The following is a 19,848-nucleotide window of genomic DNA, read 5'->3' as shown; positions in this document are numbered from 1 at the left end:
AATCCCTTTCCCAAGGTTCCCTATCAGGAAATTTCTGCCTAACATTACTACCCATCACTGAAAATAAGAAACTATTTATTGACTAAAATAATAGCCATACTATTATTATCCTGGTAGAGGATACCAGGCAAATGGTATCCTCTTTGGGGAAGAACAATTTAAAAGAACTCCCCCAAATTTTCTAATGGCAACACACTAAAAGTTACGCCACAGCAAATCACACCCTTCAGTCCCCTTCTTTATCAACTGCCAGAAGTCACATCCGGCTTAGGAAAATATTCCTCCACTTACTTCGCATGTCTTTTTTCATCATCACGGTTCAGGTTTGCCACATACCCTTCAAGGTATTTTTGGAGTTCTTCAAAAGTCCCGACTGTTTGGTTGAATGTTCTAAATGAATAAAATAAGATAAAATAAAAAGCTCAGCGCTGAGAGTTACCATTGCAACTTGCCATTCTTCTTAAGCTCATAAAAGACTATTTGTATGGTTATTCACAGCTTTGCAAATTGATTTTCAATAATTTATGTTACATTAAAATTGCTGTCACATGTAGAATAGTTATTGGAAGCTATATAATTGACTCTTTGAGTTTCTGAAAGCAAAGAGGCTATCAATGAGAAGAGACACCATTTCTGTAATTTTCCCCCTTGTGGTTCAGGTTTACCAATATTGTTTTTTTGTTTGTTTTTTGTTTGTTTGTTTTAAAGAAGACAGTGAAAAGGAAATACGCTACATGATCTGTTTACTGAATCAACAGGTTACATGGGTTCCAGATTTTTCTAACTTTGCTTAACCAAATTAATTAAGCTATTGATTTTTAAAGTCAAGGATACATTTTATCTCTTCTTTGTCCCTAGATAATACTACTCATTTCACATTCCTTCATAATTAAATCCAAATTGTTTACCTTAACTTAGTAGTTCCCTGAGGCTCAGCCAACATCTTCCCCTTACCTCCCTCACCCTCACGGATCATAGGTTTGTTAAGTGTCCCATCTAATCTGCCTGTCCCCAGTCCCTTGTCTCTGCGAATTCTTACACAGGGCACTGCCCATGAGAAAAAAATAATCCCCTTCCTCACCAAACAAACCTATTTTCTGGATTATCCTTCCAGTGCTTCCCGCACCCCACACTTGACAATCTACCTGGATTCGTGATTTTCAGGGTAGTTCTCTTTCCTACTACAAAACAGTATCCTTCTAGAAACCATGCTTTAATCACCTCAGTAAATCTTAGGCTCCTGGACATAAAGAAATGAAAGGAATGAAAATTTACCTCAAAACACCTAAAACTGAAACTAATAAACCAGAGTTCACCTCATTAGTGTACTGTTGCCACTTACTGCCTGCCTAGCCCTGAAGACCTCTACCCACATTTAACTGACCACCAACCTACACTTACATTATTAAGTACATCTTATGCACTGTGCTGGGTATTTTCCATTTCCCCCTTCAGATCTACTCTGCACTCTTTTCTGCCCTGCTCTGCGGACCGGCTTTGCTGACTGTACAGTAGTGAGAAACAAAAGAGTATTGCCATGAAATTTCAAATTCCCAATGGTTGAAATTTTCAAGTAAAAGGAAATACTTCTTGTACTTTGCTTTTTTTTTTTTTTTTTTGGTCTCTTTTTTTTGTTTTTATTTATTTATTTTTTAACATCTTTATTGGAGTATAATTGCTTTACAATGTTGTGTTAGTTTCTGCTGTATAACAAAGTGAATCAGCTATAGGTATACATATATCCCCATATCCCCTCGCTCTTGCATCTCCCTCTCACCCTCCCTATCCCATTGATTTTATTTATTCTACATATCACCATTATCTTGCTTGCTATGAAACTAATTGAAGTATTGTTATAAACAAATTTTATTTTTTAAATGTGACACTGGTGTCACAGGTCTATAGAAATTCTCCACAAACTAAAGTTTAAATGGCTACAACATTCTAGCTGTAACATTCAAATATGCATTTTTAAAATGATGAATTAGGAAAGAAGAAATAAAGAGCCATAGGCTTTCAGCCACTATATTTCATTGCAAGGATGGTGCCCTTTATTCAGCCAACATCTGGATCGCTTCCTGTTATGCCAAGGACTATGTCTAATGCTGGCACAGCAACAGCAGTGAACAAAGTAAATGTTTCTGTCCTCATGAAGAAACAGAAGAGTGAGAAGACGGATGTTAAATAAAGCAATCAAATAAAGTGTGAACAATGATGTAAGGGTACTATGGGAGAATTACTACGTGATCTTAATCGAGCTTTATAAGCGATAGCTACGATGATCATATAATTTAACATCCAAACTGAATGTTTTCCAGACTGAAGGGGAGTGCCAATCATAAACATGTTGGAATAACCAGAACTGTCCCAGGAAATCCAGGATGTAGGTCAACCCAGTCATACCTGATATTCAGTTTCTCTTATGCACAGAATAAATACATGTAACTTTTAATGTCTCATTGTGTCTAACAGGACAGTACTCTCTATGTTATAAGAATCTCAACTATGCACATGTAAATTAAGCATTTTAAAATTATAAACTTCCAAATAATTTATAAACTCTATAAAAACCATTGCATCCTATACATGGATTATGAATCCATGAGATATTGTATAAATATTTGGTTATGTGATTATAATAAAGAAAAGGGGGAGGAGTTCTTCCTTTCTATCCTGTTTTTAGTCCTTGCATTTTGGAGCAATTTATAAGATCTTACCACACCGCCAATGCTATTTAGTGCATGCATATATTTTTAAGGAACTCATATACAAAACAATGCATTGTCAGGGCAATACCATATTAATATATTTTCCATTTGAGAGATGACACCAAAGATTACTTTCATCTGAACATGTTTTGCACTTCCTAGCCCTATGCCTTTGTTTTTAAGGTTTACCTCACCTGGAGAGACTTCCACATTTCCTCTTTGCCTAGAAAACTCCTGTGAATTTTAAGCCCCATTTCCACACTTAAAAAATAAAGTAAAACTTTTCCCACTTCACAGTATTGTGATTGCTTCCCTTCTGAACACATGCTATGGGAACCATATGGCATGGTGGAAAGACTGCTGAAAGGCACGAGAAGACCTGGGCAGGAGCCCCTGTTCCTTCACAGATGACACTGTTGGGGCAATTCTTTAACTGACCTGGACTTACTTTTTTTATCTGTAAGGGAAAGATTAAAGTAACTCAAAGTGATACTAAGAATTATTGTCCTATGTGTGGTGATGGATGCTAACTAGACTTATTGTAGTGATCATTTTGCAACGTATACATATATTGGATCATTATGTTGTACACCTGACACTAATATAATATTATGTGTCAATTATACCTCAATTAAAAAATAATAAAGAAAGAAAGAATTGGTAACATTTTAGGCATGTTATGTTATTGTGGTCATGTATTATAAATAATACTTAGCTTTTAGAGGTACTACTAAAATTCATAAATGAAATAATTTTATGTTTGGAATTTGCTTGAAAATAGTGTGTAGAAGGCAGGGGGAGGATGGCAAAGTGGTATAGATAAGGCTTTAATTGATAATTCTTGAGCTTGCATGATGGGGTCCATAATATCATCCTATTTTTTAATATGTATGAAATTTTCCATAATAAAAAGATTTTGTAAAATATTCCAACGTTCTTTCCAGCTCTAAATCTCTATGATTCTATGTTCAATAAATGTTGTGTTCAATTAGCAATCATCTACATACTCTTGTGATACCTATTGTCATTTTATTATTTTTTGTTAATATTTCATATGAGCATGCCCTATTTCTTTTGACTATACATGGGTTTTGTCAGACAGTGGCCTAGTTTTGGTATATTTGAATTTCCTTTTTTATATCTAGATAGTCAATAAATATTCAACTGATTAATGAGAGATCCAAGGAGTCAGATTCAAATTTGATTTGAAGTGAGTTAAGGACACAAAATGAAATATTCTGAAAAATAACCTCAGACATTTAGAGATTAATATTGACACACATCTTTTGCAAATTACTAAAAACATTAAATTAAAACTTCTCTGGAAATACATCTAGCTAATGAACGTTTTATATTTTGAGAGAGGTTTTTGATGGCTTAGAGCATTTTAGCAATAAATTATGAAATTGTTCACTACATTGTATGGGGAAAAATCCATGAGAGTAATAAGCTTATTTCTCTGTAAGATGCAGAATTTAAACCAGTCTATTGCTGATATTTATGTACAAACTCTGCACACAAAATATTTAGCCTGCCAGCATCTGCCACTGCCGCAGACAGATTCAGATCAGAAGGCCCAGTTCCTTCCCATGAATTTTAATAGAATGTACTCGCAGCTGAGGATTGGCCAGCGTTTCCAAGTGATGATGAAAGGGAAGACAGATGGGCCCTTGTAGTAACAGAAGGCCAAGTCTTCAAAGGTGGCAGTAGCCTGCATTCTCCGACAACATCAGTATACTCACTCACGATCTATAACCAGGCATGAAACATCATTTTCTTCAGCAATAATGTTAGCTGATCTGACATCTTCACTGCAGATAAAAACAGGAAAGTCAATTTTCTAGTGAGAAATTAAACATCCATTTTTATTAGGGAAATCTGCTACTGGTATGAAACACTGTCACTTAAACCTTCCAAAGATTATGCTTTTTTTTTAAAATCATAATTTATTCTCTACCCCTTCCCAAAAAAAGGATTTGAAATGTGTCCTAATAAAGGGCATGCACACAAGGAATACAGAGGAGAAGCTAAATGCACTGAGAATGTAAAGGAATCAGTGAGTATAACTGTGCATGGAATTTCATTCTGTGCTCTGTGTTAGCCCAAATAAGATAGCCCTACTTTGACCAAACAGGAACTGCTAATTAATAAGCAGCCAAAATTGAAATGAACTGATCAAAGAAATTTATAAGAAAAACATTGAAGTAATTAACTTCTAACAAACCAGTCAGGAATAAAACCTAAAGAAAGTGTTGTTAGTGTCATATCACCCAGTGAATTAAAGATATACTAAAACCTTTCATTTCATAGTCCAAGATGTACATTTTCCATTAAAATCTCTGAAATCAGAGCATGCCTTACAATTGACGATGAGTCACAGTGTAATTAATAGCACTGTCTTTCTTTCTTAGGGGTACATAATATAATAGTGCATCTCACAATAATCCCCTTAGATACAATGAATTATAGCATATGATCTAATGATGGTAAATTTAATTACCTAATGAATACCAATGGGTCAAGCACCAGGTAAAGTATTTCTTTAGAGACCTTTGTTTATGTTAGTTATCTCCCTCTATTAGTTACAAACTAAAGACCTTGAAAAGAAGGTACATCCATATGGTACTCAGTGCTCTGAGATTTATTTAAGGTAACTTGGAGCAGCAATCATATTAAGACTGCTCTAAGCAACTTCATCAAAAACAGCATCACAGGCTTCCCTGGTGGCGCAGTGGTTGACAGGCCGCCTGCCGATGCAGGGGACATGGGTTCGTGCCCCGGTTCCAGGAAGATCCCACGTGCTGCGGAGCGGCTGGGCCCGTGAGCCATGGCCACTGAGCCTGCGCGTCCGGAGCCTGTGCTCCACAATGGGAGAGGCCACAACAGTGAGAGGCCCGCGTACCACAAAAAAACAACAACAACAACAAAAAAAAACCCAGCATCACAAAAAGTATAGTTCTTTCATCTTCCTTCAGCGATGGGACAGGGAAAACCCTGGCAGCCCATCTCTCATTCCAGAGAGGTCCCCCATCCACATAGCTGGCATCCAGAAACCTTCTGACATAACCCACAGTCCCTCCCAAGTTTACAGGATCCTTGCTAGAAGACACTGGTGAAACATTTCAGCTTGATATGCTTTTGAGTTGGGAGCTGGGTAGTTTACACTCAACTTGCATGTGTGTAGATATCTATATGATATGATCTTGGATATGGGTAAACTATTTGCTTTGTTAGTTAAAAAAAAGAGGTATGGCATCCCTTTCACTTGTCAGTGTCATGATTTTGACTAGGAATATTCTCTGCAAACACTGTACAAGTATTAGATGTTTACCAATACACATCTGTTTCTTTCATAATAACTGTGTAAGTGCCACAGATTTATTTTTGCACATAAAATGCTGAAAGAACTCCTGGGACTATTTAATGGAAATACATGGAAAATACACAGAATATAAGGAACATTGAGCCACAGTCAGTGGCCCTAAAAAGTGATAGCATAAAAATGCACAAAAATGGAAAAATATTTGTATCCAACTCTCCTCCTCATTGATTTTAGCTTTACATTTTAAATGCCTTGGGGAGTTGTGTCTTTATTAAATATAAATCCCCATGTTTCTCATGGGAAAACACTGTAATTGGCTGGTTGCAACATAGAGCACAAATTATTTCAGATCCAGCATAACCAGACAGCATATTTCCTTTCCAGAGCTATTTTGAGTCTATAGTGTATTTATAAATAATTTCTCTGCACTTTCAAACTTTAATAGTTTTGCTTGAAGGTATGAGAAAAATAATGTTAATGTTAAGAACAAATACATTGAAGTCTTGAATAATGGTATTACATGATTGCTTTAGGTCAACAAATTCATATTCTGTCACAAATAAGCAAACAAAAGAGGACAATTTCCCTGTTATTGAAATAAGTTGATTACCAGCTAGAAAATGGGAAATAAAAATTCAACTTGTCTTTAAATTCAATTTTTAAATTGTTTACAAAATAACCATAACTTAACTTACTAGGATTAAGTAGTTTAATTTTCTTTAAAAAATAAGAGCTTTATGATTTTTAAAGAATCAAGTTTGTCTTCAGGTAATATATGAACACTTTTTCTTTGTTCTGTACTTAATGTAATCCTGACATGTAGATCAGCAGAACTAGGGCTTCACAGACAAAAATTAAAAGGGAAGAAAAATGAGCAGACACACTACTCATTTTTATAAGCATAAATATGAAATAAAAAGCATTTAGTAATAACATAAATTTTAAGTTCTTTCTTAATTAATTTCAAGTATTCATTTAAAAACACATGTAACTCCAAAAAAGAGTGTGTTGCTCAAAATTCTAACTTGAATTTTTATAAAGTTATTTATATATAAGTAAAATTTTTTTCAGACTTGAAGTTGTTTTCTGAGTTCCAGGAAGCACATAGTGTCTCCTGAGCAATTTGATTAATCTTTACAAATGTTTCTTCCATAACTTAGATCAACAGTAACTAAACTCATATCTCAAAAGGCCTAAGGTTCAGGTAGAAATGTCAAATACACCATTTTGAGTTGTTTCTAAAGCTTGCAAAATGAGCCAATAAAAATTCTTAAGAAAATATTACCTTTGACATAATGATTTAAAAACACAAAAAATATGTAAAGTCATTATTTGATCATTTCTTAAAGGGTGAAACAGGACAATATTTCAAACCTTGAAAATATAAAAACTCATTCTTATGGGAAAATTTAAAATTTCATGTCTTTAATTTCTTTCTCTTTTAAACTAAAAATTCTAAGAGAACACCAATTTTATTTTCACTAGCAGACTTAAGACTTTCTAAATTATTTCCCGTGCAAAATTAGTATACTTATTTCCTGCTTAACAATGAATTTTTTAGAATTCAGTTTAAAAATTTTGTTTATTTCCTGGATAATGGCTGCCATTAATTTGGTAGCTCAGTTTGACAACTCTCAATGGGGAGGTGCACATGCAGAACAACCAAAGAATTATCTAAGTATGGAATATAAATTCATGGATTCACCTGATAAGAGCTTTTTCTCCAAAATATTCTCCTTTCTGCAGAGTTTTTATCAGTTGTGGTTGATCATGGCCCTCAGTACTCTGGGTGACTTTTACCTAAATGATGTCAAATAATTTAAGAAGAGAGAGAGAGAGAAGAAAATAAGGAAAATCTGAACACATACCCATTCAACCAGACCCTCCCGTTCCGTATAAACTTGCCTCAATAAGGAAAAATTAAAGCCTTTGCTTTAATTTTGCAGTAGTTATGACAATCTAACTATAGTCACCTCATTTGGATGGACTAGAAAATCCTGTGATTGAACACAATCCACCTTTTATAAGAGGAAGCTTCTCCATCCAAACCTCACCACTCAAAGTTATAATTTTTTACATGAATCCAGTTATTCCTTCCTAAGGATGCTCAAAGCAAATAATAATGGTCCTGTGGGAATTTCATTTTTTCAAAAAGCTAAATGGAGTTGACAAATCAATCAAGAATAAGACTGAGTATCAAGACTTCTAAATCTCATGTCCATGACTGACTTATTGATTCCTGTGTACCCTCTAAAACTGAATATAAAATGTGGATATGGAGGAGGATCCACAACTTTCATGACAGTCCCAATGTGATCCACAGCCCAGAAAGGTTCAAGAACCCCCATAGCAGAGCCAAACAAAAACTTCAATATTCCTTTTTGTGGCTAGAATTATTCCAGTTCAACATGGTAAGAAGGACTGCATCATTCTGATTAGAAATTCTGGTTAGCACTTATGGAAATCACAATAAATTTAAAATTTTTTAAATGATAAATGCAATTTGTTTATTAACCAGAATTCTTTCAAAGTATGAGGTCCAGGTTGAGGAGAAATGAGAAAAAGTGGTTCTGAGTGTTGAAGAGTTTCTGAAACTATTATGTCAAAAAAGTTTTTTCTGTCACTGGGGGCCCAGTTCAAAGTTCAACCACAAACCAGTTTACAAAGGGCAGTGTCTGATTCTCTGATGATAAACTCTTCCATGGAAGAAAGAGCATTTGTGAAAATCTGACAGTTTATAGACACAGGTGCTCAAGATTTTATCCTTGCCATTAATATTCCACAAATGCTTTTTGTCTCTGAGGAACATTGTAAACAGTCAAGATGGGAATAACCAGCAACATGTTATCCACTCAACATCTAGTTAAGAAAAAAGACTTGTTGTCTATATTAGCGTAAAATTTTCATCAGCATCTAAATCAACTTGAGCAACTGTGTACGAATTGAAGTGCTGAGCCATATTCTACAGCTTGATGCCTGATCATTCTGTCCTCAATTGTCTAGTTCATTCTATTCCACCTGCTGTTTGTCCTATCAGTAGGATGGGGAAATGTTCCAGCCCTTGATCTTAGACCCCTGGGCTGAGAATCACACACTCATTGGATCATTAGAAATAATCCAGTCATTTTATACACAATGAAACGACATCCAAAGAAATCCAAGTGACCTGACTAAGGTCACTAAGAAATTAATACATCAGCTGGAACCCAAGACAAGTCTCCTGTGGGCCCAAAGCCAGTGCTCAGACTGCCCCCGCCACTTGCCCAGGACTCTTCTGAGCAGAAGGTTCTTTAACTGCTCACTGCAGACAGAGGACTTAGGCTGCAATGCAGAACACTGCTGCGTTTATGGCCAACAGATTTGATATGATTCTTTGATTTACTTTAAGTGAGCTTTAACTAATAGTTACCTTTCCTTTTGCTAAAATGAAAAAGGTACTTCCTTCCTCGCCCTCTCTAATAATGTAATCTCCTTTGTCATAGTATTCCTATGGGGATGAGAGAAAAAGAAAAAGTTAGATGCAGCGGAGACGTTCAGATGACACAAATGAAATAGAACTCCTGGTGTTTTAGAAATGAGCATTCCACACCTGTTTCTGTTATTTTTTGCTTATTGTAATTGTAATCTTCTTAAATACTGTAGTCTTAAACCATGAAAAAGTAAGGAGACTTTTGCTTGTTTATCTGCATTTATGTTTATCTTTCATGGAAAAAAAAGTTCACCTGGAATAGTGAATTTCAAGCATGGACACTGAAGACACAAAGAAACAAGAGCAAGGCAATTATCACCGATCCACAGGTGGGCTTCACCCAAATAATCTAAATATAAACTGTTTAATGATCTGCAACAGTCTGAAACTGGTGCTAGAGTTTAGAAAAAGGACAAATATTATCTAATAAATTGAAAATATTATCCTCAATGGATATGAGGAATATCAGCCTCAATTCCTAATTTCTTTCAGAGCAATCGTTGCGAAAATTCTACATACACAGTAAGGAGCTCTTTCATATGGATTCTTTCCAAAGATTTATCATCATGAAAGGTTGACATTAGAATTTTTACATGTAAATTCTGTTTTTCAACAAAGTTTAACCTCATGAAATCCTAAACTGTCACTTATTTCTTTGTTTCCCTCATATAGGTGAGTGTAATCAGAGAATTCTTGTCAGCAAAAAGTAATTCATCCACCTGCCAGACCAAAAAAGCAATTCAGTCTCCTAGAAAATAAAAGATGGATTAAACTTGCCATTCCTATTTTGCTTTAATTTGATATTGCCACAAAGTCATAGAACTAAAATGGATCTCTTAATTATTTACACAAACAAAAATGGGCTTGTTTAATTTTTGTAAAAGGCATGAAGAACAACACAATAGCTCTCTCTTATTTTTATTTTAGACTTGAAAATAAAATCCAAACAAAACTACTTTTGTGTCTGCTATAGTTCAGTATCATTTTGGGTCATTTACTCTTAAAACATATTTACATTTATGGAATAAACATTACTCCTAATACTAATAAACTTACCTTTTATTTACATAGCAATATGTACATTTTATAAGGCATTCAACATCTCATGGAAGGAAACAGAATATCTCAGGGGGAAAAGCACTTTTGAAGCCATAGAAATCTAGATTCAAATCTCAGTTCTGCTTTGAATTTCACTTTCATCAATCCAGAAAATTCAAATAAGAACATTTATACTAAAAGATTGAGAGAAGATAAGCACATTAGTTTTCTATTGCTGCTGTAACAAATAACCACACACACTTAGTGGCTTGAAACTACCCCCATTTATTATCTGAGTTTCTGTGGGTCAGAGAGTCCAGGCATGGCGTGGTTCACCTGAATTTCTCTGTTCAGGATCTCTCAAGGCTGAAGTCAAGGTGTCAGTAGGGCTGTGCTCCTTTCTGGAGGCTCTGGGGAAAAAAATTGCTTTCAAGTGTAATCAGGTTGTTGGCAGAATTCAGTTCCTTGCGGTTGTAGGATAAGGTCCCATTTCCCTGATGGCTGTGAGCTGGGGGCTGCGCCCTTAGCTCCCAGAGACTTCTCTCCTATCCTTGCACAGAGCCCCCGATATTTCAGAACCAGTAAGGGCACATGGAATTCTTCATACACTTGGAATCTCTCTGACTTCCACTTCTGCTGCATCTCTCTGATTCCAGCCAGAGAAAATTCTCTGCTTTTAAGGGCCCGTGTAATAATACTTGACCCACCTAGATAGTCCAAGATAATCTCATTTTAAGGTCCCAAACCTTAATTACATCTGCAAAGTTCCTTTTGCCATGTCACATAACGCATTTATGCATTCCAAGGTTTAGGATGTGGATACTTTGGAGGGGGTCCATTTTTGCCTACCACCATAAGTCAGTTAAAGACAATTAATTTTTGATGCATTAAAAGCAGCTGAAATGTAGTAAATACTCAATTAATGATTGCCATGTTAAGGGGGAGGCTGAGAACGGTTTGCTTAGATGTTACTTAAATCTTCTGGACCTCAGTTTCCTATTCTGTAAAATTAAGATGGTATGACCTACCACACCTAAGGATGTGTGAGGACTAGGTGAGATAGTCACCTGGTGACTGTTAATTCCTGTGAAAGAGTCTGTGAGCTGGTCATCAATGTCTTCCACAGGTAAACTGCATTCCCCAGCCTCCCTGCTGTTAGCTGTGGCCATGTGGTTAACTTCCAGCTAAAAGGGTCTGAGCAGAAGCAACATATGCCACTTCCATGCCAGGCCAATGAACCATTCCAGACACGTGCCTTCATACTTGTGCCCCAATTGTAATGGCATGTCCCAGAGAAATCTTGGGAGAGGGACCATGTGGAAGATGGCAGAGTAGCCATCAGCTTGGGTTCCTGAAGGATTCTGCATAGCCACCTAGGACCATCCTCCCTGGACTGTTATGTGAGCAGGAAACATGCTTCTGTTCTACCTGGAAAATAATATTTTGAGTTTTTACATCACAAGCTGCTTACTCCAACTCTCTATTTTTTCTCATTATAGCTCTATCACAAACCTTCACTCCACTCAAGTGTGATTTTACCATTGAGAAGACTGTGACTCGCAAAGGTTAAGTGAGTGACCATGACACTGCAGTGCAGGGGTCTTCATGATACAGTTAATGTTCAATTCTCTTTATTAGAACTGCTAGTGTCACGGTGGACGTTCCTGTTTCAGGCGGTCTCAGGCTCTCCTGTTCCTATCTCAGTCTCAGTCCCCATTACCCAGATGGAGCAGAAGGAATCTGGAGAATTTCTGAACTGCTTATAGGCTGTTCTTCAGTTATTAGACAGCCTCTGGTCTGTGCAGATGTGCAGCTTTAATTTCTGTCAGTCAGAGAAGCCAAAAGGCAGAAGCTGGAAAGGGAACACTGAGAAAGAGCTTTGTTGTTTCTTAAGGGGCAAGCTTCCTAGTGGTATTTTTCCCAGGGATGAGTCTTTGTCACCCAAAACCATGGAAGGAAGATAAATAATACCTCCCAGTGTGTTGACAGTAACTTCATAGATCAGAAAAGACTGTGGATGTAGATCAGAACAAAAATATATAGTGGTAAGTACTGGCTACGATGCCAGACTAGCCAGTGTTTGTCAACTGGGGAGTGCAGCCAGTCTAGCCAGGGTGGTCACCAAGACCAAAAAGAGAACTGCAAATAGTGTGGTTTATTGTCCGGTGGTTACATTGCAAAGAGGTCCCTTAGAGGACCAAGAAGCCATAGACCCTACCCTGTGAAGCGATGGTTTTCAAGCAGTTTTTACCCTGACCTACAGTAAGAAACATATTTTACATATACACCCACATACACACATGTGAGCGTGCACACACACATTTCTATAAAACTGAAACATATCTGAACAATACTTATGCTTACTACTCTGATATTTTTTTTAAAGTGTTCCTCTAGATTGATTGCATGACCTACTAATGAGTTGTGTCCCACAGTCTGAAAAAGATGATTTAAAAGAAGATATTTAGAAACACTGAGAGTAGGTACTTAGTACATGGCCAAAAGGAAACTTAGGAAATCAATTCCAGGGCAGACTGAGAGATAGAAGTTTAAAGTAAACCATACACTGGAAAAAAAAAAGAAGAAGAAGAAAACCATACATCAGAAACTGCTAAAGACAGAAAGCGTTTTTCATGTAAAGAAAATGCTCATTCTGTGATAGCTAGCAAAATGATAGATAGAGCCTGAGTGCCTGTAAATAGAATATATGAAACCAGAATTAAAATCTAAGGTGATGGAGGACAAAGACAAAGAAGCAAGCCTATGATTTCCTTAGTTTCCTTAGTGTGTGGCTAGAAATCTTCATCACAAAGAAGAATTGATGATACACAGTCAGATGTATGATCACACACACACACACACACACACACACACACACACACACAAACCCTGCATCATGTGACCATGTCCCTAAGTTGACTGTTTAAAAAACTGTATACATTTATTGGGGTTTGCTACCAGCTAGTTTTGTTTGTCCAAGTACAGTAGTTAAAACACCTTAGAAATTTTAAAGCAAACACACCTGGATTAGGTGGACCCTATCAACCATTCCGGCATAATTTAGCATCTGATTGCTTATTTCTAAGGAACCAGAGCCTACAAAATGAAAATCAACAGAAATTCCTCCATTTGGGTGAGCCAACTGTATAGAATTTTGTAACTGAAACACGGAGACAGCCCGTAGAGATGTGACCCAGCACCCCCTTATTTTATAGATGAGATGACCCTGATGCCCACCACAATTAACTGACAGCTGCGAGGGATAGAGGCTTGACCATAAACCTTAATCTCCAGACTTTGGACTAACTAACTTTCTAGGACAGCTAGCTGCCCCCCCCTTTAATTAATGGGTCCATAAACTGGCAAAATCCACAATTATCTCAACTTTCTTATGGTTCTAGATGTAACCATTAAAATGAGAAAAACCCCTCTGGCTTATGCAAGTGTTAGCAGGAACTACAAGAAAGGAAGACCAGACTTTCAAAAAATGATGAAAAATGGAAAACTTGTGACTAAAGAGGCAGACTATGGCAAACCCTAAATATATATATTCAATTCATAACTTTAAACTTTAAGAATCGTGTTGTTAAAATGTTAAAATGTGGATTTCTGGGTCCCTACCCCAGAGTTTCTGATTCAGTAAGTGTGAGGTAGTACCTGGGAATCTGTCTTTTAAGCAGCATCACTGGTGATCTGATTAAGGACAAGGACATTTCACATTCCCCACCCCAGTCCCACTCCCACTAGAGCTCCAGTTTCATGAAAGATGCCATGTCAGAGTGGCAGTGTAGAGGGTCACTGGGTCAAATACCAAATCTCTGTAACAAAGAGTTCCGTAACTTTTCAATCCACCACACGGTCAAATCCCAGGCTTCCTGGATCTCTCACCGAGAGTGGGAACAGAAACTCTTCCCACTCTTGTCTTCCGTACTACCCAACTGCCAGGTACGGAAGTCACAGTGTCATTTTCATTATCATTAATAGTCACACTGCATTTGGAATCTGTGTCGTGCTTTAGGGTGTTCATTAGTTAACTCTTAAAGCACACCAGTGAATATGTTGCTACGTTTCCCACCCTCTTTTTCCCATTAGCCCATGAGAAGAAGTTTAAAGGCAATGTCTGCCTCCAGAACTGAATACTTTGGGTGATGTATGTTAAAGCAAGAAATGCTGTTGGCACACTGCACATTCGGGCCACGTGGTCTAGGACTTCAACAAACAAAAGTCTTAACAAACACATCAGACCAACTGCATGGTGATGGGAAATTCTGATACTCCCTCCCCGCCCCCTTCACAAAAACTTAAAACCACCCCAAATCAACTCCTAAATAGCATGCCAGATTCAGCCTGTTTTTCTCAAAGATTATGGAGCCAGTTTGTGGGACAGCTGGCCCTGGAACTCAGCAGGTGCTCTGTCATAACTCCAATGCATTAGTGATTGGCTGTGGTCAGGACCCAGTTGATGGGTCATTAGTCCAAGCTATGCTGGTAAATTATGTGCTTTTCTTAGCGCTAAATAGATCCCATTACTCCCTTGTTAATCACTTTCGAATTTGTGAATTTTCACACATTACAGAGACACACATTTGTTTGCCAGGTATGAATAAAGAGCCCTTTATAAACCACACTGCTGTCTGCAAATGCTAATATATAATAAAACCTTCTAGCGTGTTTTAAAAGATGAGACTTTCAAATTCGAATTGTGTGTTAATTAATACTAGGTTGGAACCCCCATCTATATATTCTGTAGCTATTGCTTGTGGCTACTATAAATATGTCTAATGTACTATTTATTTTTAATGATACTAAATTTTAATATTTTCTGTCAGCATGGAATTCCCCTCTGGTGAATCTACTCTATTAGTGTTATATTAAAAACAGATTTCCTCGGTTAACAGAAAAATATAGGGCCTCTCCAGCTTTAAAAATATCACTCAGAAATTAGGATGAATTATTAATTTGTAACATCTGTGATTGGGTTATGTTACACTGAGAAAATCCCAAGAGATGCAGGGCAAGCAGTCCTCTTGAAAATGACTTCATATCTGAACGCTCTGGGGACACAAGGCCAGGCACTGTGTCATCATGGCCTGTCCTTGATAAACTGCTGGATGGGTTCCATGAATTGTAAATGGAAACATTACTGGTGTCACTTACACTTAAGGATAAAATGGTTGGTGCTCCCTTCTCAACAGGTATTAGTTTACATTGTATGTTGAGATTGACAGAGGCATGAATCTGTCAACAATCAGTCTTGCAGGGTATTTTTTGTCTCCCACTGAGAAGAGCTTTATAAAATCTTAAAGTCTACATCTGACTCCTTTACTATTCCTTACCTCCTTTAAATTCCCAAAAAGCAATTTGGTTTCAATGAAATTGACCAACACACACCAAAAAAAAGTTAGACGGAGGTTATTTACTTTGAATATTAATCTCTGAAGAGGTTTTCATATAATGCAAATTATTAGAATCCAAGGTACATGTCATAAAAACATCATTCACAAAAAGACTTGACTAGTCTTGGACAAGAACCAACCATCTGCATGATGCTTAATATGAATTTTTGAACATGTTCCAATACGCCATTTTCCCCTAGATGTTAAAATAGGTAAAGTGCTTCTTAAGTACAGGGTTTTTTTGTTTTGTTTTGTTTTTTAATGTCTTTTCATAGCTTAGAGTTTTCAAGTATGGAGTGTTTCATAGCGTGATTCAGAAGCCTGTTCACGAAAGTCCCAATATACCCTTTCTCTACTCCATTACCTAATTATGCATCACAGACTCCTTCATACTACGAAAACTCTGTAAGGGATTGTGATGTTAATTGCAGAAAATCAAATGCCTCTTGAGTGAGGCAGATAAGTTTTATAAAATATACTAAAAAGATTAAAATATGTAAATCAAATGTCACTTTACACATGCAAATCCAATTTTCTTTTATATATTTCAGAAGAGTCCCCGAACCCCACCCCAGCCCCTTAATCAGTGTGAGTTTTCACAATAGAAAAAGGCTCTTGGTCTCTGTGGACTGGTGATCACCACCTTTTCCTTTATAATCATTTACAGTGCTAATAATGATTAGATTATATAATCTTTTAATGAAATATAGTTTTTACTTTAAAATTTCTTACCACTTCCAAGCAGTCAATGATCTTGGTTAATTTATCTTCAGGTAAATTCTTCAGCAAGGATACGCTGCATAATTAAAAAGAAACCTTTATTTAATTATCATCATAAATTAAACTATAAATATACACCTCTACATAGATTCATGCATGCATTTAAAAAATATAATGCACTTTAATTTTTCCAAAGTAAACCACCAAATATATCACACATAAATAACTGAATTTCAGATACACTGAAATTATATGATCACATATAACAGCAGACATTTATCACAGGTAAATAAATAAAAATAGTAAGACCCCATGAAAGGAAAAAAATCAAATTTTGTTTCTTTGGAGAAAAAAAATTACATTTGTTGTTGGCTTTCGAAGTGAATCACATCCAGAAATGTGTTCCACATCTCAATATCTCTTTTATTAGCATGGATGAGGACCTCTGCTTCCAGAGGAGAATCAGATTTTCATCTAAATCCTTGTAATTAAGTAAAGACTGAATCCAGGAGGGAATGTAGGAATTAGCATGGAAATGATCTTGATTATTAGTCATATTGTACCGTCTTTTAAAATTAATGGTAGCCAGAGGCATGTAATAGGAACATTTTTACAGATAATAATAATATACAGAGAATGATAGAACACTGAAATTGTTTGAAAAAAAATCAAAAAATTCCACTCAGTATGATTAACCCATCAGTATGATTAAATTGTTCTTTTAGAGAAATTTCTACTTTACCCATTTTTACTCAGGACTGCTTATATAATTTCTAGAAGATAGATACTTCTTTCTTAACATCTAAAATTTGACACCCCTAAGGAAAAAATGATGCTCCTCCATAAATGCATGATTGGATCTGAGTTTTGAAAAGAGAGCTCTAGACTCATTCTTGAACACAAGGACCAGGAGGCACGTAGCCAGGAGCTGGGTCTAAGAATGTCTGCATCTGAATCATTTGTAATTGCAAAACACTGGAACATGCCCAGTGGGAGAGCAGATAAATGAACTGTGGTCGAGTCAGATAACAGAACTCTACAACAGGAGAAATGACTGCACTAACCAAGTAGACGAACCTTAAAAAATGTATTGAGTGAAAAAACTGACTTGCAAAAATAACACCAATTTTGTAAAGTTCAAAAATAGGCTAAACCAAGCTACAGGCAAAATAATAAAGAATAGCAAGGTTACAATTACCAAACTTCAGAATACAGACTACTCCAAGGAGAGGAGGTACCCCAAGGAAGGCTAGAAAATGACATAGGGGAGCAAATGAAAATGCCAACAACTTGCTAACTTTCTACTTAGGCTGGGCCGTAGCTTGATGGGGCTCACTTTGTTATTATGTTATTATAACTTGCATGTGTACTATGTATCATTTGATACGTGTCAGATACTTCATAATAAAAAGATAGGGCTTCCCTGGTGGTGCAGTGGTTGAGAATCTGCCTGCTAATGCAGGGGACACGGGTTTGAGCCCTGGTCTGGGAGGATCCCACATGGCGCGGAGCAACTGGGCCCGTGAGCCATGGCCGCTGAGCCTGCGTGTCCGGAGCCTGTGCTCCGCAACAAGAGAGGCCACAACAGTGAGAGGCCCACACACCGCGATGAAGAGTGGCCCCCGCTTGCCACAACTAGAGAAAGCCCTTGCACAGAAACGAAGACGCAACACAGCAAAAATAAATAAATTAATAAAATCCTACCTGCAACATCTTCTTTAAAAAAAAAAAAAGATGTAAATGGAAAAGAGCTTACTGTATATTATGAAACAAAGAGAAATGTATTTCACTAATATGTCACCTTATGGATGAAAAGGTAAAAGGGTTAACCAGAACTTTTTTCTACATAGTGGCATATAGAAGAAAAGGGAATACTTTTTGTTCCTTTGGTTTAATTGACTAACACATGCCCGTCATGAAAGTTCTACTTCGGGTCCAAACTGGGCACTCTAGCGTTAGTGAAAATTCTCTCCTGTAAGCCTGTCACCTTTGGGGATTGGTGAGGAAATTGATATGAGAAAATATCTTTTGTCTGTCTCCCCTCTATGAAGGCAGAGGTCAGGTTTATCTTGTTCACCACTGAATCCACAATGTTTACGCCTGGCAATAAGTATTCATTGAACGAATGCATGAATGAGATACCAGAAAGAAGAAAAGGAGGGAAGGAACCTGTACTAGTAAATTCTCTGAGCTCCCTCCACTAAGGCAGAACACACTACACTCCAAGGGGAAACCTAGTGGCTCAGGTTTTATCTCAGACATGATGCAACCCATGGGCACCGGTTTATTTATGTATCCTTTTTTGGCCCTTGCATAAGTGCAGTTTATTAGCTTTAAATACTGACCTGCATTGCTCAGTTGCTGGATTTTGAGATTACCTATACTCAAGTAGACCCCACAACATGATGGCTAAGGCACTGATTGTCATACTGTCATTACTGCAGCTCTCTTCCAGGAGTCATTATTGTTTCCGGGAAAGTAAATCAGCAAGCGTCCATATGAAAAACCTCAATGCCTGCAATGTTCTACTGATAAACAATGCCTTCATTCAATATTCACTGAGTCCTCACTATATGCTAGGCACGGCACAGCCCTAAAATCATTGACTTTGCAGGCTACTTATGCAAGATAAAGTCACTATACTTAAAAAGAACTTAGAATTTATTTTTGGAAACCACAGGCTATTTTATTGTTATTACCACTTATCAAAGGTTACATTTCATTACAGTATGTATTGCAGTTTCACAGACTGTCAAATCTCCCACAAAAGACACAGAAATAGTTTAAATAAGGAACTTATACTTTCCAAAAAAATGTTTTTAGTGTGTAGCTGACCTTTTCAGTTACATAGGTACTTGTTTCTCTGTAATTTGATGCATCCAAGTTGTTGGGGGTTCAGAACAGTTGACAAAATGTGTATGTTCCAAGGATCCATGTCGTGATAGCAAGCATAATAACATTTTTGGCAAGTTAATTTGCTGCAAATAATAGTAATTTGGAAGATGGCGTGGCTATGCCAATGAGAAAAAATGTCTCAGGTAAAGCAAGTGAGGACAGTAAAATAATTTATTTTAATATTATTCTAAGCAAAGCATTATTATCTTTTGTTATCTACTTCCAAATTACAGGACATCTTTCAAAGTCAACTGAGCAACCCAAGTGAATATTTTAGGATTTTATGCACATTATTCTATA

The 19,848-nt window shown here is 36.7% G+C and overlaps 1 protein-coding gene across 2 annotated transcripts in view; it reads right to left on the bottom strand.

The window, feature by feature from the left end:
* The window catches only part of PRKG2 (protein kinase cGMP-dependent 2), a gene marked incomplete at its 5' end in the record, with an annotated part of 87,514 nt that overhangs the window by 38,619 nt on the left and 29,047 nt on the right, over positions 1-19,848 (bottom strand). For both annotated transcript variants that reach the window (XM_082644497.1, XM_082644496.1), the window contains 5 exons: positions 292-390; positions 4,451-4,519; positions 7,736-7,830; positions 9,440-9,517; positions 16,666-16,729. In XM_082644497.1, the coding sequence (XP_082500623.1) occupies positions 292-390; positions 4,451-4,519; positions 7,736-7,830; positions 9,440-9,517; positions 16,666-16,729 (405 nt within the window). The remainder of the gene's footprint in view (positions 1-291; positions 391-4,450; positions 4,520-7,735; positions 7,831-9,439; positions 9,518-16,665; positions 16,730-19,848) is intronic.

Source organism: Mesoplodon mirus (genome assembly GCF_964341445.2).
Source record: "Mesoplodon mirus genome assembly, chromosome: 2".
NCBI classification, from domain to species: Eukaryota; Metazoa; Chordata; class Mammalia; order Artiodactyla; family Ziphiidae; genus Mesoplodon; species Mesoplodon mirus.
This window is presented reverse-complemented; position numbering and strand designations above follow the sequence as displayed.